At 44.6% G+C, this 27,056-nt stretch overlaps 1 protein-coding gene across 26 annotated transcripts in view; it reads left to right on the forward strand.

The window, feature by feature from the left end:
* The window catches only part of CLASP2 (cytoplasmic linker associated protein 2), a 2,039,150-nt gene that overhangs the window by 657,054 nt on the left and 1,355,040 nt on the right, over positions 1-27,056 (forward strand). For 18 of the 26 annotated variants that reach the window (XM_078688301.1, XM_078688302.1, XM_078688307.1 and 15 more), the window contains exon 8: positions 17,783-17,929. In XM_078688301.1, coding sequence (XP_078544427.1) covers positions 17,783-17,929 — 147 coding nt within the window. Of the gene's footprint in view, positions 1-17,127; positions 17,334-17,782; positions 17,930-27,056 lie in introns of those variants that run through there. The other 8 variants (XM_078688323.1, XM_078688319.1, XM_078688321.1 and 5 more) reach the window with 1 other exon arrangement.

Consider the following 27,056-nt stretch of genomic DNA (forward strand, 5'->3'; position numbering starts at 1 on the left):
CCAATATAGTCGAAGATCTTTGCTTGCTTACCAGAAGACAAAGGACCAGCACCTTGTTAGTGTGCTCGACAATTAACTGTCTTGGTAGAAATGTTTGGCCTGTGTGGATTAAAAAGTACTTAAAAAGAAACGCCAAGCATTGATTTATATTAGATTAGGGTATAAAATAAAAAAAATCCTTCACTATTTAAGGTGTTGATAAAACCAAGGCTTTTTTCCCAGCACGTGAAGAGACTGCCTCAATTACACGAGGTCCAAAACAGCAGTATTTAGAGCACTTACCTGTTTTTTTTAAAACAAAATACACAACCTTTAGTATTGTATACATGTAGACAAAATATTCGGGAACAGTAGCATTGTAGAACGCTTTTTAAGTGTAGTGTAGCAGCGAAGGGCTCATTTAAATACGATAGAACTAGTTGTGGTGTTTATTACATCCAGAAGGCCTTAGTTTCTTTTCACTTTGCTTAAGTGATTTCGTGGGTGTGATGCTGCAGCCTGTGCTACCGTGCTTTGTTGCTGAAATCTTAGATGCACAATCTAGTAATTGAAGGCGGGAGGTAATTCGTTTGGTTTTACATGAGGTGACCAGCAGGGTCGCTTGGCTAGGGTTTTTTGGGGGATACAGGTATTTGGCAGATGGCTGAGGGACGCCTGTGCGCCCACGATTTAGGTACACTGGGCCCATGTACGCTGCACAGCTCCTTACTCCAGGGCCAGCACGGCAAGGGCAGTTTGTGGGTGGCGTCACGGCAGCACTACACAGCACAGGCTCCCGGCTCTGCACAGAGCAGCCTGTGCATCATGTAGCCAAAGAAGGTTGAGGATGCTCAGCTTTGAATAAAAATGCCCACGCTCCAGGCCCTAATTAGCTAGGCAGGATAGTTATAGTTTTTAGTTTGTTTGTTTATTGCACAGTTAATTAAAACCAATGCGATACAGTACACAGTAGAAAAAAAAATAAAAAAAAATTAAAATACTCATAAAACCATGCGTTTAAGATCAATTCTATACTATAGTACGATAAGCATAAACAGTTCAGCATGCAAAAATGATTTTGTTTGCTGGCTGCCCACATTAGGCCTTCTGTACTTCTCATCCACTTTGTAGGCCTGTTAATCTATTCGTGTTTTCCACAAAATTCATTAAAGTTTGCAGCATAGACGATTCAACAATATAAATTAAAACATATATCCTATTTGTAGATTATTCATGGGTCAGTTTTTGGTAGTTTTTTTCTGCCGCTTTTAAAAATTTCACGAAACTGCAGCTCAGCTGAGGGTCCTGTGCTGAGAAGCAGGTTAGCACTGCACTCCGTGTGCGTACCCCCTGTAAGATAAAATGGCGTTTCAGCAGGAGCTTTCTTTCTTCTTGCAATTCTTCACACGTGCATAGTAAGTGCATCATGTCTTCAGCCCCATTGCCACATAGCCTGCATAGTGTTCCTGCTTTCGATCTAAGCCAGTGAGGGAGGTGTAGGATGCTTGGTAGCAGGCCCAGTCTATATCTTAAAAAGGACAATTTTTTTTTTTTTGTATAACCTAAACCAAGATAAGGCTGGGGGGCTTGTTTCAGGTATGTATTTAATACCATCCATGCGTGAGATCTTTTTGCTAGGGTGGCTTTATCCTGGACCCATGACTGAAGCTTGATCGATTTCTTCACCAGTTTGTTGAGTGATTTGTGATCTGCCGGGGACGCCCAGAGTTCTGCCAGCCCGGTGTTCACTATGCTCTTTTCCAAATATTTTGCTGCTGGTGAGTTTTCGGTCAGGTCTAGTTCTTTCCATAAATATTCGTTCAGCGTTCCTTCAGTCGTTTTTCTTACTTTGTCCCATGAACAGATATATGCCCCTTGTCGTGCCAAAAGCTGTGACCGAATACCAAACTCCAATCTGATCTGTGCTGGGGAAGATCGCTTTGGAAGGCTGAAGATGACTCTGTATGCCGACACGATTGTGCTGTCAAGTGTTACGGCATCTCTGCCTCGGTGGGCCTCACTCCCATATGTTAATGTTGGTAGTAGTTTTGCACGTATAACATGTAGTAAAGGGGTCAGAGAGGGGCCAGAGAGATTGTTATTTAGTGTTTTTAAGGCGATTGCCAGAGCGAGTCCTTTACCTCTTATGCTGGCCCTTTGTTCACTGAATTGGCCACCCCTGTCAATCTTCACACCTAGATATTTGTACGACGAGGTGTCTTTGATACGAGTGTTATTCCAGAACCACGAGAAGCTTTTCTTATTTTTGTTCTTGCTAATTGTCAATGTTTGCGTCTTCTCGAGGTTCGCTGTTAGATCATTAAACTCTGAGTATCTCTGGTTTGTATTTAAGAGATTTTGAAGCCCTACTCTTGTATGGCTTATTAGCACCAGGTCGTCTGCATATAAGAGGCATGGTAAATTTAGGCCTCCTAATTTTGGCGAGTGTGAGTTGCAGTTGTTTAATAGGGGCACCAGGTCCGCCAGGAACAGATTGAACAGTGTGGGTGCCAACACGCAGCCCTGCTTAAGGCCGTTGTTAGTTTGTATCCGCCTTGACAGCATTGAGCCGTCCCCCACCTTAATCTGAATCCAAGTGTCTGTATGTAGGTTGATTAACAGCTCCAACAACCCTTTTGGGATGCCCCAATCATTGAGTTTTGTCCATAGTAGATTGCGGTTGATGTTGTCAAATGCCGCCTTATAGTCTATGAAGCAGAGGTGCAGGGGCATTTTTTTCATCTCTGCCTTATCTATAAGCATGCCCATAGTCAGTATGTTTGTTGTTGTCCCCACTGCTTTAACGAAGCCTGTTTGATTAACAGGTATAAGAGACTTCCTCGTGGCCCATGCCTTTAGTTCTTCCAGTATTAGACCTGCGAAATACTTCGCATCATTATCGATTAGGGCAACTAGCCGATAATTTTGAGGAAGGCCTCTATCCCCTGCTTTATGTATAGGGGCAATATTGGAGCCCTTCCAAGTGTCTGGTAAGATGTTGGTGTACCTGATCTCCTGAAAAAGGGGTTCCAGTGCCGCTGCCCAGTAGTCCATGTCTTGTTTAAAGAGGTTGGGCGGAATCCCGTTTGGACCCGGCGCACCTTTCCTTCTTCCTTTCTTTATTTGCCGCTTTATTATGGGTTCCAGAGATATATGATCTGCATCCCCTGCCATGTCCTGATTGGTTGGGCACATTTGTAGCCTATTGCCGACATCATGGGCTCCTACAAGGAAAAATTTGCTCATATTCTGATTGGCCGACAGATCTCGGTTAAAGTGGTTTTCGAGATATGCTGTCCAAGTTGCTTCTGCAATATTAGATGTAGTCTCCATTTTTGCAGGGTGCGTTAATGAATTTATTGTCTTCCTAAAATTTGCACCGTCATTCTTTTTTATGTCCTCATGGAGTGTTGGCCTAAGTTGTTCCTCTATAGTTCTGTTTGCTTCCCATTTTAGTTTTTTTAATGAAGCTTTTAATTTAGAGAGTTGATGCAGCATCCCTTTGTTATTTTGGTCCTGCTGTGCTGCTCTCATTAACTTAGAGATTGAGTATTTCATTTCTTTTACTTTCCCTCTATATGCTTGGGGAAGAGTGCCCAGCTTATTCATCCTTGTGCGCCTTTTTGGCTTTGTTGCATATTGCCCCAAGATAGTAGTAAACTGCACCCATTTCGCTACTTCATTGGGGCCTGTGCGCTCCATATAATGTTGTTTTGCCAGTCCAATCAAAATTTCACCCATTGCGGCCGAATACTTGATCTTTTTAAAGTTTACGGTGTAGGTGGACTCTTTAGGAGCCTTCGAGCGCTCGTAGTTTGGTTTAACAAGATCCATAGTGATTTCCTGAGGACAATGATCACTATCTGTTTGGTTCCCTATCCGATAAGATGTTATAAATTGGAAGAGTGGAAGTGACATGAAGGTATAATCTAGCGTGCTATTCGCTATTCTTGAGTGAAAAGTTGAGGCTGGCGGGTTATCCCCTGCAAACATGCCGTTTAGTGCCCTGATGTTAAAGTTTTCTAATGCCTCAAGTACCTTCTTTCCCAGTTTTGATTGGTCGGCTCTTTGTGGCTTGCCTTGTTGTGGTAGGGCCCAGAATGTATTTTGTGCCATGATGCCCTCCTCTTGTGGTGTTCCCATAAGATTGAGGTTAAAATCCCCAGTCAGTACTAGATTCGCTGTTTTTCCCCCGTGATGCACTCTTCTATGTATGCATATAACTCCTCCGCTGCTTTTTTCTTTCCTTTGGGGTGAATATAAGCATTGACCAGGGTGCAGGTGTTAATTGTTTTGCCTTGTCCTGTAGTTAGAGTCAGGTTGACTGCAAGTGCAGCTGTTGCCGAGGGCCCGATTTCTTTAGCCATCACAAAACTAGTTGTAGCTACATATGTTACCAAGCCTCCTCTTAAGTGACCATACTTGGCTAAACTCTTTGCGCCGGAGAAAAAGCGTAGGTACCCCTGAAGGTGCGGAGGCTCAGCAAGCCAGGTTTCTTGTAGCGCGATTAAATCTAAGCTATGAAGTCCGAATCAAGCATTTTGGATGCTTGGCCATTTATATTCCAGGAACATAAACGCAATTGATCCTGTAGGTGCTCCGTTATTGTCCGCTGCACTTGTCAATTGCTGTTTGTTATGGTTCTCACGAGCCGTCATTGTTCCTGCCACCTGTTGGGGGCTTGTCTTCCATGTCGTTCCCCAAGAGTGAGTTCAAAGAACCCATTTCTACCAGTAGAACTTGGCCCGACAGCACCCCTAAGAACCGAGATTTTACTGCCTTCTGCGTGCTCCCTCAGGTTCAGGCTTCTCTCCGGGCACAGTACATCCGGGTATCGAGGCTTGGAAAAGGGCTTCAACATGATGCCCCAGTTTTTAAAAGTCTTGGATTCCATAAGGATCTTTTGTGCCAGGTCTGCCGAAGCCCAAATCGTCTTCGTCGCTTCTTTTCCTGTGCCTTCCGCAGCTATAAATTCAATAGACTTCAGGTCAGAGCTTGCCACAAATGTCAGTGAGGGAAGGTAGGCCAATAATCGCAAGATGTTGCCTCTGTTAAGGGTATCGTGTCTCCCTTTGGAGGTAAAGTCAGGGGTGAACCATATGGCATCCGAGGCTTCCCCTTGGTTGATAGCACCTCCAATTACATTGTCCGTGTTTAGTGTTGCTATCCGCTTCATGTTGCTTATTGTGTTCACTGATGCCCGAAAGCCCTCTCGGTGGTGCTCCCATGCTGAGCTTTGATCCTTTGCACATTCAGTTGTATCAGAGGTTTCACAGCATGGAAGCTTCTTGTTTAAAGTCAGGGCTATATGTGCAATTTTTGGCATTGGCTGGTCCACTTGTAGATAAGTTGGCACAGTTTCTTTGGTAATGGCTGATATTTGGTTTTCAGTGAGTCCTAGATCTTGTCTTCCTGTTTTTTCTCCCCTTGGGCTTGTTAAAGCTTTCGGGCTTCCCATGGGTTTTGTGCGAGGCTTCATGGTGTGCGTTAGCCGGCTCCATGACCCAGGGTCAGCCAGTGAAGTGATGGACCCTGAATGTTGGGGCACCGCAGCTTGATTGCTTGATGGATTATCTACCATATTCACTGAGCTTTTATTTGCTGGTTGTGCGATGTCTTCAGATAAGCCACCTTTTTCGTTGTATGCACGATTTAATGATATTTCTTCCACCAGGTTGCTCGTACTTTGTTCTGCGGTCTTTGTTTGCCCAAAAAGTTGTCTAAAGCCTTCACGTTTAGAGCAGAGCTTCTGTTTTCTCCCTTTACGTTTTTTCGCTCTCCTCTGTTTTGCATTTAATTTATGGTTTGTGTCCGTGTCGACTTCGACACCTGCTGATAGAGGCGTTGTTGGCTACGTCCTATTCTCCCCTGTATCTTGAGTTTTCTCTCCCGTCCTTGGGAGATCATGCCGTTTGACGTTAGTGACCACCTCAGCCTCCCTTGTTTGTGCATTTGGCACTTTGCCGGGACCATTTAATTTTGGGCAACCCAGTACGTCACTGCCAGTCTTCTGACTGTGTTCGGCAGATCTTTTGAGGTGTCCGCATAAGTCTGACATTAGTGTTGGCAGGGTGGCCAGTTTGTCAATGATTGGGCCACATTCACACTCAATGACATTTCTCCTTTTGGTGTCCTCAAGTTGGTTTAGTTTACTCTGAAGGAGCGAGTTTAACGTGCCCAGCTTCCCATCTATTGCAACTACAAATACTGCCAGCGTATCTAACAACGTTAGTTGGGCGTCCATTTTCTCCGATTGGTATTGTGCTGCATCCACCAGGAGTTGCACTGTATTGAGAAGACTGGGCCATGCACTTTCTTGCCTGGCCTGAGCTGGAGATGCCTGAGCCGGAATTGTATCCTGGTTACCATGGCACTCTTTGAGTCCCGCTTCTTGGGGCACGGGTGGCTTTTTTAAGGATTGCGCTGTTCCTGGCCCTCCCCATTCCTGCTATATTTGTCTCCAGGTGTGCCATTCCACATTTTGATGTCTCACTGGCCATCCTACTTGCGCTCAGGTCTTTTGGGTAGGCCGCCATGAGTTCCTCCCACTCCTCTTTCCTTAGATAAGAAGAGATTTCGATCACCTCTGGTATGCAGTTCTTCTGGCTTATATCTTTATTTCGCATCCCTTCTGATGCCTTAGATTCTAGTATGGGTTCGTTGTTTGTTATATCAAGGACTACTAATGAGGGTTCCATCTCTGTTAACCGAGCTGGTGGAGTTACAGTTTCCTCTTTTCTAATGCCCTCCTCATTATTGCTTATGCCCTCGAGGCCCTCATGGCCTAGTTCATTACTCATGCTGACATTCTCGATGTTGCTGCTGATGTTTAAAATCTTCTTCTCCGTTATTAATGACAGCATATCCGTGGCTTCCTTTGGCCGGTGTATTTGAATTAGGTTGGCGTCTATGGTCATTTTCCGTCCTACCGGGATACCTGCCATCTCGAGCTTTTGCCCCGTTTTGATATTATTGCGCTGAGGTTTAGAAGTTTTTTGGGGTGGTGTTATAGATGTTATACTTTTGTCTCCTCTGCTATATCTGATGCTGTTGCTATTGCTGTAGCTGTTGTCCAATCGGGCCGCTTATCTCTGGGATGATGGTTTAAGGCTGATTGCAATGGTTCAAGAGGCGATTGAAGGCCTGATACTTTGTTTATCTTTGAAAATAAAACGTCCCCTGGATTCTTTAGAAAACAACATTTTGTATAAATTTTAGGCTGAACCAGGGTTATGTTCATTTTATTTCCCCCTTCTTTTTTCGTTGTTTTTCTTGTTTGTTTGGTCGTGGCAATTTGGACCTGTATTTGCTCCGTTGACTCACTTGAGACCGTTAGGTCAATTGTTTCTGGTAGGGGGCTCTCCTCTATAGCTGTAGCTGTAGCTGTAGACACGTCTGTCTGAGCCTCCATCTCTCCCTTAGATAGCTTAGACCTTTTTTTTCCGCTTGTTTTGCCCTCCCTTGTTCGTTTGGCTCCCCCGAATCTTGCCAGATCTCATGTTAAGCTATTGGTCCTTAGTTGCAGCCGACCGACAGCCAGTGAAGGTTGGAAGGTGGAAGGTGGAAGCTGGGCGGCTGGAAAAAGCTAGGGAAGCTTAGGATGCGCACTAACCGTGCTTTTAATTCTGCTGTCCCAATGGCAAAACACTAGTCCTTTAGCACCCCCGCACCAGCACGCAGCACGCCGAGCCCACCACTCACCGGTTTTAGTCCTGATATGTATCCAGTATCCAGTTCCCGGGGTGGCCTAGTTCTAGTTCTACTGGCACAATCAGCGGCTTCACGGGCTCGTCCGTGCAAGTTTGGAGCTACAGCAGGAAGGTTATTTTCCGATTGTCAATGTCCTTGCTCCCCCTTGCTTGCTTAGCTGGTTGTCTCCTCCCACGTAGTCTGTGCTGTACTGTGGATGTGGCTGTCGCTGATAGCTTTCTTTAATACGATTATTTATTAGCTGGAATCACCACACCCCACCGTGTTCTCAGCTCAGCTCAGCCCAGCCGTGATCGCGATGGTAGCTGGAATCACCACGCTGCTCCGTACTCCGTGCTGGGCTGTAGCTGGAAAAATTCAATTGCGGGTCTTTTCACTTATCACGTCGGGTAAGTTGCGTTTGTTCCGTTTGTCCCGGTTGCCGGTTTTGCCGGTTTGCCGGTTTACCGCTCCCGTCGGTGGCTGTGATCTCCACGCTGCCACTCAGCCCTGCCCTGCTCTGCTCTGCTCTCGGAGCAGTCAGGCAGCCAGCAGCAGTCAGGCAGCGCGCAGGAGCGGGAACATGAGTCAGCCGTACAGTGATGATCAGCGGCCGCTCCTCACCCCCAGCTCTCAATTCTCCTCTGCTCCTCTACTCACACACTCTGCTCCCGCTCGTTCTTTCGCAGGAGGAGAGCGCACTGGGGTTCCTCTCGGCGCGGTCTCTGGTGTTCTCTGACCGTTCGCTCCGCCACTGCTCTCCACTGGCCTCTAGTGAGACTACACAGTCTTTACAGTGAATTAGGACTACCAAACTGGAGAACCACAGTGAGCTCAGACCACAGGATAGGTATGCAGTGCGTTTTAGGGTTGTCTGACGCAGGACGCACCCTGCTCCTGCTCCGTCCCTCCTTAGCATGAGCTTTGTGGCCAAGCACTTATGTAGAGTCTACCCAAGAGCCTCCGAAATGGGAGAAGTGATCGAAGAAGACAAGAAAAGAAATGGAAGTAGAGGATTTCAATCGAGCCAAACAGGGAAAGGCAGAGTTGATGAAAAACTGGATAGCTTCTCCCTCAGTTTCCAATGCACTTGAATTTACATTTATGAATGTCAAGATGAAGTTCACAACTCCTGAATGAGCAATGTTTTGCGAAAAGTCGCGATCCTTGAACGCGGCCTGCCGGGGGGCATTTTTAATCCAAATTCAACCCTGGTAGTCAAGTTTTGTTTCCATGACTTTTGAATCGGCGACAGGAGCCTCAAAGCTTTAAATCATGTGTTTATTAAGCATAGGTTGCTTCTATTTTCTTTAAGGGCTATATTTTGTCACATTGAGTAGTGTCACAAATTGATACCTCTAAGCGGGGAATTAAGAACCCATTGGTGGTGAAGTGTTAGTTGTGACGACTGTTCCAAACTCGTAGGCAATACAGAAGCAACTTAACTTGCCATTTGCTAATTTTTTTTATGTCCACCCTTGGTTCAGAGGTATTATTATTTTTCTTCCTGTTCCACCCGATAGCATTTAATTTGCAAAACATTCTTGACATCCCTCCGTCATAATGAGAAGTAGCTCTCACACCCCATCAGGCTTCTAGAGATATTTCATGGAATGCAGTAGACTATCTGTATTGCACCCCTGTGCTGCTATAGCAGTTGTTCTTCCAAGGTCAGACTTATGTAGACTTTGAGACAGCCATTGACACAGCAGCTAATTCTACCAGAGCATCCAAACCAGATTTTTGAAGTCTAGTAATCCATGACAAATTTCTGATCTTTGTGACCTTCAAAATTTTTGTACAAAGCCATATATATATATATATATATATATATATATATATATAATATAATTATTATTATTTTTTTTTTTAATGCGTCCTATAGCCTAAGCACCTCTGCTCAGGTTGTCTATCTCGACTTTTAACTGATTCCTGATCTATATCCTTCTACTTTACTTTGCGTAGATCAGTAAAACTTTTTTCCATTCAATAATGTTTTTATATACCAGAGAACAAAAGAGAAGCACTACATAGAGAATTGTCCTTCAAATCTTTATGAATAATATTATGGTATAGCTAAGGTTGACGTCAGGTGTGCCATCCCTGTAGAAAGCAGTTTTTACATTACGCCTACCCATTTGGAAGAGCCATATAACTTCCAGCAATATTCAGGAGGATATCTTGAAGGTGGCTTCAAAATTGTACACACTATAGGAGACGTATAGAATTATAGACGGGTAACAGGGAATGATATGGTTATTGTTGGACCTGGCCCTTTTGGCAGGTTCACCCCGAAACTTTTTGCTTTTGCCTAGCCTGTTTCTGTAACCTGGTGTTGGTGATTTTAGGTCTCTGCGCACTTTTTCACTGTGCTACAGTGTAAAGTGCGTGAGCTCTCTGTGTATGTGTGAGTGACCTGCCCTCCCATAGGAATGCATGGGGAACATGTGTGACCATGGTAGTTCCTGATGTGTGGGGAGTGCAGGGTCGAGTTTGGTATGTGCGAACTCGTGAGATTGAATGCTGCGTAATGATGTATGCGGCATGAATGTGTCTAGTGTGGAAGTGCCACTTCTAGACATGGGTGTGCATGTGTAGTGAGTGTGCTGGCACGTGATTGGCTGGAGCCTGGCTCCAGGAGTCTGGATGGGTCTGCCCAGTGGTGAGTGTTGAGATTAGCATGCTGATGTGAGGGGAGGGGTGCACCTGGGACCTGAATAGGGCTGGGCTTTCCCCACACAATGCTGGCTCCGCCCCCTGTGGTGCGACTGATGACCCTAGCCTGACTAGTGAATGGGAGGGGTGGCTGAGCTCATCAAGGGTGCTCCCAAACCAGCTGAGCCTGGTTTCCCCCCCACCCTGCACCTTTAGACAAAGGTTTTCACTGTATAAAAGGAGGCTGTGACCTCTTGGATAATGTTCTTGTTCCCAACTCGAATCTGCCAGGGGCATGCTGCTGCTGGGGCCCAGGAGAAGGCTTGCCTCCCTGGGCCCTACCCAGCCCCTGGAAATCCTGGATGCCTGGAGGACCCCTCTACTTCCTGAACCCTGAAAGAGGGGGCCTTGCTGATGGTGGGGCCCAGGAGGGACCGCCATGGTGGCTGTCTCCTTGCTGGAATGCCCTGTGTGCTGGCCCTGGGCCCTGCTTTGCCTCCCTGACCTCCAGGACTTTGTTGCTGGACTGGTGGACCTTTGTTTGCCTATAGCGCTGGGAGCGCTTTATTTTCCCCTTATTGTGCTTGGGAGCGCTGTAATCAGTCCTCAAGCGCCTGTGGGCACTGCATTTGCCTTCTAAGCGCGCTGTAATTATCTGCTAAGCGCCTGGGAGCGCTTCTATATGCCAGAAGCGCCTGGAAGTGCTTTATTCTGTCTTTAGCGTTTGGGAGCGCATTCCTCACTTTGGCCGGTGCCCAACGGCATCTTTTACCCCGTGTCTGAGAAGGAAATTCACCGCCGCCCCGGGGATCGTGGAGAAGGCGCTGCGCCCGCCTCCCCACCTAGGGCCGCGCTGCCATTGGTGGAGGCTCGGCGCCCGGGGCCGCGCTTTGGTTGGCCGTCCCAGAAGCAGCGAGACTAGCGTGGCCGGGGCTCGAGCGGAGAGCCCTGCTTGCAGGCAGAGCCCCGGCCCGCTTACCGGGGAGTCAGGAGTGAGCTGGAGCCTTGGAGGCTCCAGCGCGAATCAGGAGGACGGGAGCCCACCCCGCTTCCACAGCCCAGCGCGTCCGGAGCAGAGCCGGAGACGAGACGCGGTGAGTGTTTCCCCGGAGGGGGGTGTGTCGGGGCACATTGCTGGTGCCCGCCCGCCCCTCCAGTGCGAGGGCCTTCCGTAATTCCGAGTCCCCCAGGGAGGGACTCCACCGGCCCCCTTGACCCCGAGTCCACGAGGGACTCCAGCTAGAGCGGCATTTGTTAGCTTCCGAGCCCAGTGAGGCTCAAGGCGGGGCCATTTGTTTTCAGAGCCCCGAGAGGCTCAAGCCGCACATTCGTTTTCATAGCCTGCGCGGCTCAGTCCCAGCATCTTTGTTGTCGAGCCCAGAGAGGCTCACGGCGCCACAGTTATTTTAAAGAGCCCTACCAACGATTTTATGAAAGTGTGTACAGTCCGCCCACCTCATCCTTTATGCTCTAGTCACATCCTCTGAAATAGACTGGTTGGGTTTAAAGGCTCATCCATTAATGTAATAATGTTACTGTTTATTGGTGTAGCACAAATCTAGTTGGGATAGCAAGAGTGCTCTATATTAGACAAAGCCATTTGATACTATTTATGATTACTTGCAATTGGACAGAATATTTAAGTATGTTTGGTTTGTGTAGTGCAGGGTAGTTGTGTTCTTGCAAGAGGCGAGTCTTTAGTTCCTTTGAATTACAGGTTGATAGAAACAGTTTTGTTGCTGATGGCGCTGTTTCAAATCCTTGATTAGTAGATGGAGAAGGTCTCCATTCTGGTTTTTTTCTAATTTCTTTGTTTCTGGTCTAGTGATGGCTTGGTTCTTGGTGCGGCGCTGCTCACATGAGATAGTGATGTTGTCAGCCAAGTGTCCATGAGAGCTCATTCATGTGGTCTTGTAAGTGATACAGCTGGTCTTGAAGATGATGGGGGTTCTGAGGCGGAGCCAATGTAGTTCCTTCTGTGTTTTTTTATGTGGTCAAAGGTCTACAGGTCTTCAATGAAATGTGCTGCAAAGTGAAGAATGTCTGTCAGTTGGGCCAATGTAGCATCTGGGAAGCCTTTTAGCAGAGAGACATTTCTGTCCATGTAACAAAGAAAGTAGGTGTGAACTGCTCTAAAATCTATTTAAGGAGGGAATGTTAAATTGTTTTGTGAAGGGAGGGCTGTGGTACCATGCTGTCTTGGTTTTCTTGGTGATATGTACTTTGTTCGAGAGGTCTCTCTCAAGGATGGAGCCAGTTCACTTTGTTTTGGCTTTCAGCTGTGGGGTGACACTGCATAGTTTAAGTCTAAAAGTTAGAATCTGTGAGTGTTCATTGTTGTTGGCAATCAGAAGGAGCACTTTTTTCGACATTAGGCTTAAGTTGGTGCTTGACATGCGCAGTCTGGATGAGATCAAGGGAGTTTTCGGGTAACTGAATGTTCTGAGCCAGGGAGATTCTCTTTAAGATTTCTGTGTCGTTTTATTGATGAATCTTAAAGTGCTGTTGGTCAGAATGATTCTAAATGGTTTCATCTAGAGATATAAGAGGATGGGTACCGGGATGTAGCACTATGCTACTTAAAAGGAGATATGGAGTTTGGGATGAAGGGTGTTGACCACTACAAGAGTGTCTGGGAGAAGCCCTCCCATATTTCCAGAGTGTGTATCCGTTCTTAGTGGTTGACTTTATCCAAGGCTGCAGAGAGGTCGAGTATGATCAGGAGGTAGAGAGGGGTCTTTTTGTCAATTAGGGGGGGGTCTGTCTGAAGCGTAGCCATCTCAGCGCTGCTATGATAACTGAAGCCTGATTGCTAGTCCAGAAAGAAGGTGTTTTTTGTAAATCTGATGAGTGATTGAAGACTCCTTCATGAATGTGTTTATCATGCAAGGGACATCTTTGATGGGCTCTGGCCTCATTTGAGGTCATCTGAGAGAGTTCCTTTGGTGTGGAATGAGTTGACAATATTAAGTAGTGTTGGGACTACATCTGTATGAAAGGATTTTATTATGAATGACATAGATGGCTAAATTTGTTAAATGTGGCTTGGAGGGATTTGAGGGTGTCTAAGTTCATTGTATGCGAGGACATGGAAAGCTGTCCACTTGGAGATGGAATAGTGAGGGATTAATGACATTGTGGATGTCTGTTTTTATTGGTGGTGTTTCTGGTTTTGCTCACATTCCCAGTGAAAAGGCCTGATTGATTGGTGAATTTAGGATTGATTGGTGCAGTATTGGACTACCTTAAACAGTGATTTGCTTTTTTGCTCACTTCACTGATGGCAGTTTTAGAAGGTGACTTTAACTGTGGCAATTTGGGAAGTTCATGCAGAGTAGAGTGTTTTGTGTGTGTTGGGGTTGTCTGGACAACGGTCCATCTCACGTTTTGTAAGATCTCTTGGCAGTACAATGGTGCTAAAGGTTTGTGTTTAAAGGTGATCTCTTTAGTGGTGTGTTGAAGCCTGTGTAGATTTTCAGGAGGGTGGTGGTGTGCATGATGATGCAAGCTGACATTTGATTTGGGCAAGAGGCAGTTTGAGAATTCTATCAGTTCTTCATGAACATCTCCCTCTGGACATTGTTGTAAGTGTCATGTTTGTGTTTTTTCTTTTCATTTGACCTTTGTGTGTTGATATAGGGAAGGCAATTGCAAAATGGTCAGCCACGCTACCCACAAATGTATTGAGAACTTAAATTAAATTAAGGTTCAATCAATCGGGGGTTTATAAGGCACGCTACTCATCCGTGAGGGTCTCGGGCGCTGTGGGAGGGGAGGTGGGGGGCAGCTCCGGATCAGTCAAAGAGCCAGGTCTTGAGGTCCTTCCTGATCGTGTGCAGAGTCAGGGAGCGTCTGATGTTCACTGGAAGCTAGTTCCAGGTTTAGGCTGCGATGTGGGGAAAAGCTCTCCCGCCGGTTCTGTTCCTGCGGATGCGCGGGACCTCTGTCAGGGCGAAGTCGGTGGAGCCGAGGTTCCTCTTGGGTACGTGGAAGGACACTCTCTCGTTGAGGTATTTGGGTCCGATGTTGTGGAGGGATTTGTAGGCGTCGGTGAAGAGTTTGAAGGTGACCTGCTTCTCGACGGGGAGCCAGTGAAGGCCTCGTAGGTGATGGGTCATGTTCTCATGGTGTGGTGTCCCGAGCACGAGTCTGACTGCGGCGTTCTGGATGGTCTGGAGTCTGTGCATAAGAGTTTTGTTGATTGCCGGCGTAGCGGGCGTTGCCGTAGTTTGATGTTGAGACAGACCTGGTAAATTAAAGAAGTGAGTAGGTTTGGCGTTGTGTTGCTTGATGTCAAGGGTGTTGATAGGTGAGGTAGAAGGATTCTTTAATTTTCTCAATTCTTGAAAATCCTTGGAGGTTGAACAATATGAAAGGTGAGTGTGCTGAGACAATGAGATTTCTTTTATAAGCCCATGTTGAGCAATGGGATGGGGAGAAAGGCTAAAGATCAGATTGAAGGTAGCAGACTGGGAAGCTGAGAGGAGTAAGTCGCAGATGCAGAGCTTAAAAGGCTTCAGTGTTGCTGGTTCACTAAACTTGCATGGCCAAGTGGGCTTGTAGATGTCAACGAGTTCTCTGTCTGGCTTGTGTGGTCAGTGATTAAGATCAAGGGTCTACAACCTTTTAATTAATAAAAACTATGTATGTTCAATATAAATCATGCTGAACTGCTAATACTATTTGTGCTGTACACGTTGGGCACGATTGTATTAGTAGCCACCCTTTGGAGGTTTACCAGCCATGTTCGCTTCAGTGCAGGATTGCCAGCAGAAATGTAAAAAAGGCTCTATGAATTTGAAATTCCTCTACAAGTGTAATACAGAACATCCGCAGTAAGAATACCTTATGCTAAGGGAATAATACCCAGGTAATTCAATTAGTAATATGTCAACCAATGCTGCATGATTTATCATTTAAATATCCTCTTAATTATCTTTTGGAAATTATGAGTTTGTTGTGAAAATACGCTCCTTTTCATCTCTGATGCACACGTTTCAATTTTGGTATACATATATTATTTAACCAAACAGAGTTTCTAATTTAGTTAGCTGGGCTGCACACAGGAGAGCAACTCACAGGTAGCTGGAGAGCTACCAGTAGCTCATGAGGTACTTGTTGGTGATGCCTGCTTTCGAAGCTGTAGCCTATGGTGATGAGGTTATCTAAGGTGTATATGGTTGTGGGATTGAATTACGTTTCCATGATAAAGGGCTTTCCAAGTTGTGTTGTGTGATGTCTGCTGTGTTGGAGCACTGAAGATTTGAGGAATGAGCATGATGGGGGAGGATGTGCTCTATTGGATGTGCACGATTTATGGTGAGTGGAATGTGGATGAAGTTCTTGGTGTTTGACATGCAAGTGTAAATTGAATATGTGTGGGCAGTCAGTACAGGGATGTGGTTGTTTTGGGCTGTGAGTGCAGATTGTGTTGTTATTTACCAGAAAGAAGGTTCTGACGGCGCTATTTCTAGCTTTTACAGGGGCCATCCAGTTAGTTTTGTCACACTAGGTCTCAAAAAACCAGCTGACATCAGATAAAGCAATAATCTAAAATGATTTATTTTAATATACCTTGTTTTATTGATGCACAGGGGATAATTCCAGATGTCTACTGAGTAAACCACTCTAGTTTAGCTAGCCTAAGCTATTCCCTGGTCCAAGTCACGCGAAGAGGACCACAGCGCACTCCTTTTAAAAAAAATAAAGCCTTGCATTTCTATTCCGGTAATATTTATATTCACGTACTGTCTTAGTTGTCCATGTTGCAGCTGATGCTCACCTGTTAACGTTTACACATGCAAAAATAATTAGAGTCTACATATGTCTAATTTATTTCCACAAAAACGTAAAATTCTCTTAGCTTCACTGTGCAAGGCCTGAGTACTGTTTCCATGGAAACCCACTCAGCACCATGTTTCAGTGCCTTCTTTTCCCCTCCCACTCCATTTCCGCATTCTGATAGTTTTCCTGTGCAGCAGGCATACAGGGCTAATGAATCCATGACCACGTTTACATTCGTGTAAAGCGAATACATATTTTTAAGTATATTTGTAATGTCATTGAAACATGGCTATGGAGCAAGGACGTGAGCTTTAACTGTTTAAAGCTTATGCAGCAGCGCCTTCTGTTAAATGTGTAATTGGTCTAATGACGAGAAGGAGACTGTGTTCACCCGATATTACAGTAAATTGTGGCTCGCAGAATAAGCAACGCGGTTTGAGTTCTAGTAGGAATATGGTAGGAGTGAACGTGAACAACATAAATGTAATTAATAAGTAAAGAACTTTGGTAATCATTTGAAAGCAAATTTGGATTTATCTAACTGGGAGCTTCTGTGAAGTGTTTACATTGTGTGGTCGCATAAGTGAGCTCAGAAGAAGGGCAGGGCAGTCAGATCGCGAGCCGTTTTTTTTTTTTTTTTTATCCTTATCAATTCTTCTGTCTCCGAACCACGCCCCTAATGTTTGCGCTGCAAACCGCGGGTTGGTCCAGACCCAGTGCCCCGGGTCCCGCCAGATAGCGGAATGTTTTTTTTTATTGAGAAAATGTACTGACTTGTTTTAGATTGTTCTTATGCGAGAAGTGGAGTACAGCTCACCGTGCGGTAACATTTCTCGTTCGAATGCTTAGATGGTAATGACGCAAAGAGGGGGCGTTGTCAGTACAACGTATCTAAAGTGCAAAGAATTGTGGTTACACACTGGGGCTGGCACTAGATTTATATTCATGGGAGAATCTTCACCTTTCATCTGGCACTGGCTGCCCAGGGATGATGTCACCTTGCAGCTGATTGGCTGCTCCGACACCTAGTGCAGGGAAGAGAAAGGAAGATGCCGGCTCAAGCTCAGTGCTGGATCTGTGGTCGGCTGAGGCTGTCTAGGCCGGTGTCTGCGAGTGGTCTGTCTGCTGTGTGAGCGGCCATGTGAGCTCCCGGGAGCGTCCCAGAGCCAGGGAGGACGAGAGCGCTGGAGGAATGAGGCGGCTCATCTGCAAGCGGATCTGTGATTGTAAGTTGCAGAGCCTAGATGGAGAAACGAGTGTAGGGAGTGTTTGAGGATGTGCTTCCGAGAATGTCATGCTCGAGACCCAGCCCGGGATTACCCCATTGATGGGGCACACGGGAGCTGAAAATTAGTTTAGCTTCAGTTGTCGTTCTTCTGCCCTATTTTGTTTAAACATTTTTTTTGCGTTTAGTGGTGGCAGCGTGTCCTTGGCTCATTTTAAACCGCGGCTTATTAACGCGAATCGGTATTTCAATAACACCTCCATTTGATCCGACATAATGCGTTTTTATTTCTGCCCACTGCTCGGCCAAAGACAAAGGACACAATAATTACTATTGATTCACTTGCTCTTCTGTAAACTCCTGCCTGCCCGCGGTGTTGCTGAAAGCAGTTTGCTCGTTTCGAGCCATGCATTAATGGGCGTGTTATTCTTCATCCTTTTCCCTTGTCAGATAAAAGCTTCGATGATGATGACTCTGTGGACGGGAGTAGGCAGTCAACAGCTGCTTCAGCCTTCAAGGTCCCTGCCCCTAAAAAACCCGGAAACCCCGGAAACAGCTCTAGGAAGCCTGGCACGGCTACCGGATCAAAAGTTGCAGGTAATGCATTTCTTATTCCCCTCATTTCAGCCTTGGAATAGACACCGTGGCACGTTCATTCCGATCAGACTTCAAAAGGAAAATGTTTCTTTCATTATTGTTGCAGTGCTTTTTGCCATGTACCCAATTTGTATATATAATGGCAAGGATTGTTTGTGCATGTGAGTGTCCCATGATATAAATTGTGTATTAGATACACCCCAAAAAAAATTCTGATGATGCTTTGGTTAATTAAGTTCTTGATATTTTCACGTTCCGATATCATCGATACTGGATGTTTGCTCACATTAATTTTATTTCATCATGGCTTACCTGTTCCTGATTTGCATTTGTTTGCACTCTTGTCAATACCTCGCTGACTTATTAAAAAGCCTAAAGTGGGTTGGCACTTCTATACTCTATTAATTATGCCACCAGCTCCTAGTTTCTTGCTGCTACTTTGTATGGGATGTGATATCCGTAATAAGTCGGGATTGATTCATTACACTTTTGTTTAATTTAAACTGAGGGTCTGATTCATTGCTTTGAATTGGGTTGTGTGTACTTAGCCTGAAAGTGTTGAGCGCCCTAGTAATTGATTTTTCCTGGTTTCGAAATTCAAAGTGTTGAATTGGGTTGAGTTTGAAGTAGGCACGTGCTGCCTGCTCTTCCTTACTCTGTTTGCTTGATGTTGCCAAATTCCACGTGTGCCGCATTTCGTCCTTGGAGTATCTGTTTAAAAGTTCTCCTTTTCATATCTTTTCTTTCTGCTTGTGTCACCTCCTCTATTCATACACTATTGCCTGCATTGTTTATAGTACAGTCCTATGCCCTGCTTCACTGTATGCCAGTCTTGAATACATCAACCCCTGCTAATGCCTATTCTCCACTTTGTTCTCCTACATCCTTTGACTTCAATCTTCTGTAATGTTATGCCTTTCTCGTCGTGTCCCTTTCAAACATTTCTATTCCAGACTGTTAACTTTCTGTCTCTTTTTTTTGCTCACTTTTTGCCAAGCCATTTGTTGCTGCTTTTCAGTGTCACCACTGTGTAGCGCATTGGTACATAAATCATGCAGCATGCCAGTTTTTTTAACGGCTAAATTGAGGATACTATGGCCTTCATCTCCAAGCATCCTGAATGCTGGGTCAGTCTTATCACTTATTTCAGAACACACAGTCGGCGTTTTCATGCATTTAGGCCCTGCTTGAGTTCAGATACTTTATTACTATTAGCAGCTCTGGCACCAATTCTCATAATTTCAAATTGTTCTAGTTGAACACTTCTCACTTACATAGCAATCTTAATATATGGTAATCTCCTGTAACCAAAAGTGTCTTGCTTTACACCATATTGAATTATCTTCAGTTCTCTCTTTTGTACTTGCTCTCTTGTCTTCTGTCTATGCCTTAAAAGGGGGGTTTCAGAGCACAACTATGTTTTTATCGCTGGAACCCCCACAACCTCTGCTAATGGGGTTTTTTTCTACCACACATTACCAGGTAAAGCTCACCTTTTAAAAAATGGTTCTTGCTAGGTGACCTCATGTAACGGTGGGCAATTCCTTTTGACAATGTAATGTGTTCAGTTAGGCAAAACAACTTTATTCAGTGACAATTATCTTACTTTTAACATTGTATCTGTTATGAGAGTGCAGATTCGTCACATGAAAACCTCTAGTCCAGTCAGACTACTTGGCAGCACCCACCTAACTAGAACATGGTCATTGAACAGCACGTTTTAGCTACTAGGTTATGTTTTTAAGCACTCTAAGTTCACAGAATTTTGGTACACCACCAATAAAACACTTTATTGGTTTACCCCTGAAGGTTCTTATACATTTCTTTACTGATAGCAAGCTGTTGAGTTTGAAATAAGTTCCTTTAAAACCGTTATTATGTAAAAACAGTCCAAAATTTGAAGAACGCTGGTATGCAATCTTGAACAAATGTTCATTGGATTTAATCCTGCTCATAATAGAAGAACTCTCTAGAGTACTGGAAGATTTACAAAAAGACATCACTCAAACTAAAACAGAACTTCAAGATATGATGGAAAAGGAGGATTGGCAAAAAACATTGGAAGACATTCAGATACAACTAGATAAATACACAGAAGAAATCAATGAATGTAAAATTCGTAAATTCAAAAGAGATACAATAGATTACAAGATGGGAGAGGTATACTCCTGGGCCGAAGTCTATGCCAGGAGACGTCAGAATAAACCATCTAATACCAATACTGAAACAGAAACGTCATCATCTGAAGGAGACAATAGACCACCGCATAAACGATCTACACAACAACCATTAACTTCCTCTGAGACAACTACTACCACAATGGTTCCTTTTTTAGAATCAGGCCCACCTGCAAACGAAGACTCAGGAGGAGTAAGCGGAAAAGAAAAAGATTCTATTACACCACCAACGAAACCAGCGACACAAATGAACAGACGCAACAAATCAAAAAAGACCAACAACTAGTCATTAACATTTCACAATACAATTTAAACAGCATAGAATTAAAAACCCTACAGAAGGGTACATCATTCGTTCCAACCCATCATACCAACTACTTGGAACTAGATATTAGTCTGTTTAAACTTATGCGGAATCAACGCTTACGACATTTCTTTGAAAACATAATGACACCATCCAAAAAAGATGAAGATAATCAATTGAAGAATTTAAGACCTAAAAGTACTTTCCAGGCTCCAGTAAGCCACAAAACTCTAGACAATTTTGAAAAACTGGTTCAAAACGATATTAACAAATTGGACTTTAGAAAAAGATCCAAACTACAGAATATGTCCAGAAATGAACTAAATATCTTGAGGAACCTTGCGAACAACCCTGATATTATATGTCAACGAGCAGATAAGGGAGGAGCCCTCGTTGTGATGGACACCCACTTCTATATGACACAAGTAAACAAACATGTACAAGATAAAGACACTTACATACCGTTAGGTCACGACCCGATGACAAAATACCAAGATCAACTTCAACAAATTCTACAGAAAGCATATGACGATGGTATTATAACATACAAGACTAGGACATATCTCAACCAAGAACATCCAAAGACACCTACGTTGTACATGCTTCCTAAAATTCATAAGCATCCAACACGCCCTCCTTTCCGACCTATTGTGAATACTAAAGGAAGCATACACGAACCAATCGGCACATTTTTGGACAGTCACCTACAAAGTTTCATAAGAACCATGAATACATATTTGAAAGATACAACTGATTTCATCAACAAAATAGAATCAATTCGATTGACAGAAGATCAAGAAATCTGGATGTGTACCATAGACATTAAATCACTCTGCACTTCCATTCTCCACAAGCTCGGTATAGAAGCATTAGAAGAGATACTCCTATCGTCGAACCTGGATCAAAACTTCCAAATATTTCTGATGGACTTTTGACATTCACCCTGTATCAAAGCTATTTCAAATGGAACAATGAACATTACTTACAGCTCACTGGTACATCAATGGGCAATTGTGCCGCCCCAGTATACGCTAATTCTTTCATGATTACTTTTGAAAACAAATATATTCTCAACCAAGAATCTTGGAAGAAAAATGCGTTGGTTTTCCTCAGATATATAGATGACATCTTTGTACTGTGGCAGGGTACCCAGCAAGAACTTCAATTAGCCTCACGAATCTCAATACTATCAATGAACGAATTCAATTTACACATCAGATTGACAACTCAACAATTGCATACTTGGATGTACTGTTAACACGCAGAAACACTAACATTGAAACAACTTCATATAAGAAAACAACTGACCGCAATAACCTACCTCATTACAAAAGTTTCCACCAACTTCCATTAAAAAACAATCTACCAGTATCCCAATTGTACAGAGTTAAACGCATTGTATCAGAATCAAGTGAATTACAAATACAAACTACTAACATGATTTCCAGATTTGAGGAACGAGGATATCCCAAACGCATCCTAGAACAAGCTGAACAAAGATGTGCTTCAAAAACAAGGAAAGAATTATTACAACAGACACACAAAATTGAAGATTTGAAAACTGTTATTGTGTCCAAATATTCGACTTACAGCCAACAATACAAACAGATTATAAAAACACACTGGCCGTTACTTACAAATGAACTTGATTTTGCTAAGATAATTGCAAAAGAACCCACATTTGGATATACCAGGAGTAAAAATATTCAAGATATACTAAAAACATCTAAAAAATTGTGTCGCGAGATTATAAAGGTATGACTCCTTGCCATAATTGTAGCAACTGCCACAATGTCATCAAAGGGAACACCATTACCCATCCCATGAAAGGAACGCCGATAAAATTGAAAATAACAGCCACCTGTGACACAGCTAATGTGATCTATTTACTCAAATGTCCTTGTGGTCTAGTATATGTTGGCAAGACATCTAGGAAAGTTAAAACGAGAATGTCAGAACATAAAAGCAATATCAGAACGCACAAAACAAGTTCAACAGTGGCTACACATTTTAATGAAAGACACCACAACATATCTCAAATGAAATTCACCGTATTGGAAGTGATAGAGAAAATACCCGGAAGGGATATGAACAGAACCTTGTTACAAAGGGAAAACCACTGGCTTTATTTTCTAGACTCGATGAAACCTAAAGGGCTCAATGACCGACTGAAATTCGCCTGTTATCTTTAATCACCAAGGAACTGCACAGATGATTTGCTTTATTACCTTTTATCTTAATTTTATCCCTTTGACTTTATATATTTCAATTCTGAATTTCAAATGTTTATTTTTTGATTTATCAAGATATACATATTGGCCTGCACTTTAGGACTAATGTTTTACTTTTCATACATTTTATTGATCGATATTGATTTAAAATGAAAGTTATGAAATTGTACTGCATTGATTTTGCAATTAATACTCATCCAAGATGGCGCTCACACTTAGCTTCCTATGAGATATCTTATCCTACTATCTCACCTTTATTACACTTATTCGTTTTACCATTGCGAATGTTCAACTAATTACTCATCTACTAATAACACAGTATCTTTGCTGGAAATCAATTTGCCACACTAATCTGTGATTATTAAACGGGAATTCGCCATGTACACCACTTTAAGATGGCGACTATACACGACACTACAAGAGAAGTCCCCTCGCTATATCTAAACTTCCCATTAACTCGCGAGTCATACACGCTAACAACTAACTACACGTACGAACGACGAATATGCACGCGTAAAACTGACTGTCAGGTAAGATACGGGGAAAATCTTTTTCTCGTTTTCTCTGCACGGGTAACAAACTTATTTTCACAGAGAGCACATATCGGAAACTGACTAGCAGTGTATCATGAGAGACTTGATTTTACTTAACTTTCATTATATATTCGACGAAGACATCGATGATACTAATACTTATTATTTTTATCACTGTTTTGAACACACTCACTTTTTTTACTTTTACACTTTTGAAATTGACCTATAAATTTCTACGATCACCAGAGCACTAACTGCCCGATTACTATTAAGATATACACCAGCATGAAAGATGCACCCACTAACACAATTATTTAATTTGATTATGTATCCTCATGAGAGCCATTATATTGGTTTTATCTAGAGAGTCCCCTGAAGAAGTGCACATCTGTGCACGAAATGCATTGGGAATGCCATTTTTGAACTGCATCTAACCTTTGATGAAAATTTAAATGCATCATAAAGAATAAGTAATTTATGATTGACTGCGAAATTAAAAACTTATAATTTGAAACTCATAAAGAATGGAGAAACTTTATTGAGTAAAAGATTACCATTCAATCGCCGATCAGCGACTACAGTTGTGCCTAGAGGGTCATCCCCTACATATAGAGGATGCTTGCTTAGTATTTCACTATCACACTCGAAGGTTCAGAGAGTGATACCTCAGGAGCACACTACAAAGGTACAAAATAAACTCAAAACAGCCTGTGCGCAACCAACCCATACTGACATTTAAGCTGTTGAGTTTAACATTTCTGTATTTGTATCATTCTTACAACAAATTGTCAGCTTCTCGCCTTTTTATGATCTGGCTTGACAGTTCAGCAGTCATTAACCTACATGGATTTGAAGTCTGACTTAACCCCTTCGGCGCTGATGACGAGCTCAGCTCGTCATCAGTTGCGCCGCTCGCACGCTGATGACGAGCTGAGCTCGTCATCTAACGCGGCTTTTTGAAAAAAGCCGCGTAGCGCGAAAATCGCCGCAGCGCGCATGCGGTTTTACAGTGCAACTGTTACCTGATCTTCTAACCTTTAACAGTATTCTACAGTTTGCTTCAGGCAAAACATATGCTATTTACTTAACTTTAAATGTTCAAATTACCCTAAAATATTCCCTTAAAGCCAGATCTATTGACATTGACAATGCTTGTTTTTTGCAGCATAACTCTTTCAACTGACACCTGTTTCACCACCTTTTTCGTTTCCTCCTTTGCTTTTTTTAATCTTCTAGATTTATATTGATGTTTGCTTATCTTCTCCCTCATTCTCCCTCATCCTGCATCTCACCAGAACTCCCGAGGCGACTCCGGGAGCAACGCTGCTTTTAAAATTACTTGGACACTAGTCTACTAGTTCTTAGCCCGCCTACCTGCTTCGCTGTTTGGCGCTACGGAGCCAGCGCTTCTGCTCTTCCTGGCTGCTCCTGTCCTGCTCGCTGACCCAGACCGCCACCGCTGATCGCCCCCTCCCTGCTGACTCTTGGAGTGGGACGGGCGGCTCCACCATCTTGGGCGGGTCTGGGCTCGGCGCTGCAGTTCTTTGGCCCCTCCCCCCTCGTCAAGTACTTCAGGCGGTCAGCTGCTAGCGCGCCTATCCTGCATCTCACCAGAACTCCCGAGGCGACTCCGGGAGCAACGCTGCTTTTAAAATTACTTGGACACTAGTCTACTAGTTCTTAGCCCGCCTACCTGCTTCGCTGTTTGGCGCTACGGAGCCAGCGCTTCTGCTCTTCCTGGCTGCTCCTGTCCTGCTCGCTGACCCAGACCGCCACCGCTGATCGCCCCCTCCCTGCTGACTCTTGGAGTGGGACGGGCGGCTCCACCATCTTGGGCGGGTCTGGGCTCGGCGCTGCAGTTCTTTGGCCCCTCCCCCCTTGCCACACCCCCGGACTCTTTCCCCCATGTGTCGCTACTTAATGGTTACCCAGTCCCGGCCGCGTAGCGGACGCGCGCAGCGGGCGCGACGAAGGCGCGCCGAAGTTGCGCCTAAGTTAAGCCCGTCTGCGCCCGTCCGCGACAGGCCGGGACCAGGGGCCACACCCCCTGCCCTTTCTTTAGCTTATACCTCCGCACAACTCCTAGCTTTCAATGCTGTTTCCCCACTTTCACCCCCACTCTTGCGCCACCTTGACACACTTGGTATTCTCGTCCCTCCTTCCCCTCACTTGACTCCGCTTCTTTCTAGCCCCAATAGCACTTCCCCCCTAGCTACTGATCCCCCCTCTGCCTCCTTTTCCTCCTCCCTCTCTGCCTCTGCCGCTGCCGCCGCTTCTGCCATACTGCTTAACACCCGCTCAGCGGCCAAACATCAGACGGCTCTCTTTAATCTTCTTACCTCCGACTCCCCAGATTTCCTTTTTTTGACCGAAACTTGGTTCACCGCTGACTCCCTTCCCGACCTCTTAGCCATTCTTCCCGACTCCTATTATGCCCTCCGGGCTGATCGTCCGGACGGCAAGGTGGGGGGAGGGGTGGCGATGATCATTCGGTCAACCCTTAAATTTCAACTTCTTAATTACCCCCCTATCTCTAATGTGGACTACCTAGTGGCCCGCTCTCTCAATCTACCTGTCCCCCTCACTGTTGTCCTTGTGTACCGTCCTCCTCAATCTATGCCCTCTTTTGTAGCCTCCATTCAGGACCTTATGGCCACCCTTGTGGTCAATAATTCTTCCGTCCTATTGCTCGGCGACTTTAATTATTGGCCGGGCGACCCCAGGGAAGACCTTCCCTCGAAAGATTTCTCAGGCACTCTCCAATGCCTAAATTTCACTTCTCATATCTCAGTTCCCACTCATGTCCAGGGTCACATCTTGGACCAAATCTGGTCCTCTCGCCCTATTGTTTCACCCCCTCTTGTTTCCCCTTGCGTCTGGTCGGATCATTTTTCCATCTCTTTTGCCATCCTCCTGGGAGTGGTTGACAAGCCTCCCCTCCCTAAGAACATCTCAGCCCGCAATTGGAATCGAACGGACCTTGACTCTCTCTCGCTCACTTTGGCTTCATCTGTCCCTACCCTCACCAATCTTTCTCTTGATTCTCAGGTCAATGCCATTGGCACATGGCTTTCCTCCTCCTGCGACCTTGTCGCTCCGCTTAAAAAGATCAAGGCGATGCGTCCTCATGACGCGCACAAATGGTTCTCTCCAGAACTTAAAACTCTTAAACTCGACCTAAGGCGGTCGGAACGCCACTGGAGACGGAACTATTGCCCCTTGTTGCGCGCCAAATACAAATCACTCCTTGCTGAATATAAAAATGCGATCCTGGCGGCAAAAACCGCCTATTTCTCTGAGAGAGTAGCTCTCGCGAATAACAAATCCCGTGAAATCTTCTCTCTGGTCTACAATCTTGCCACCTCTGATCGCTCCACCCCCAGTCCGGTTCCCTCACAGTCCCTCTGTTCTTCACTTAACGATTTTTTTATTGATAAGATCGTTAAGATCAAAGCTAACATTCCCACACTGCCACAACCCCGCCCCACCTGTCTTCCCATCTATCCTCCCTTCTCTTTCTCCTCTTTCCCTCCTCTTTCTACTGAACTATTTCTAAATCTACTGATCAAAATCAAGTCCGGTTCCCCCTTGGATTGCGCGCCAGCACGCATCCTTAAAACCCTCTTCACCACTTGCTCTGGACCTCCTCTTGCCCTCCTTAACTCCTCTCTGGCTCTTGGATCTGTCCCCTCCTCTTTCAAATCTGCCATAGTCCTTCCGATTTTAAAGAAAACTGGTTTAGATCCCTCTCTTCCCTCCAATTTCCGTCCCATCTCTCTCCTTCCCTACCTGGGCAAGATCCTCGAGGCTCATGTCACTTCTTGCCTCTCCTCTTACATTGAGGAGAACAGCCTCCTTGCATCCCATCAGGCAGGATTTCGC

Source organism: Lissotriton helveticus, chromosome 4_1 (genome assembly GCF_964261635.1).
Source record: "Lissotriton helveticus chromosome 4_1, aLisHel1.1, whole genome shotgun sequence".
NCBI classification, from domain to species: domain Eukaryota; kingdom Metazoa; phylum Chordata; class Amphibia; order Caudata; family Salamandridae; genus Lissotriton; species Lissotriton helveticus.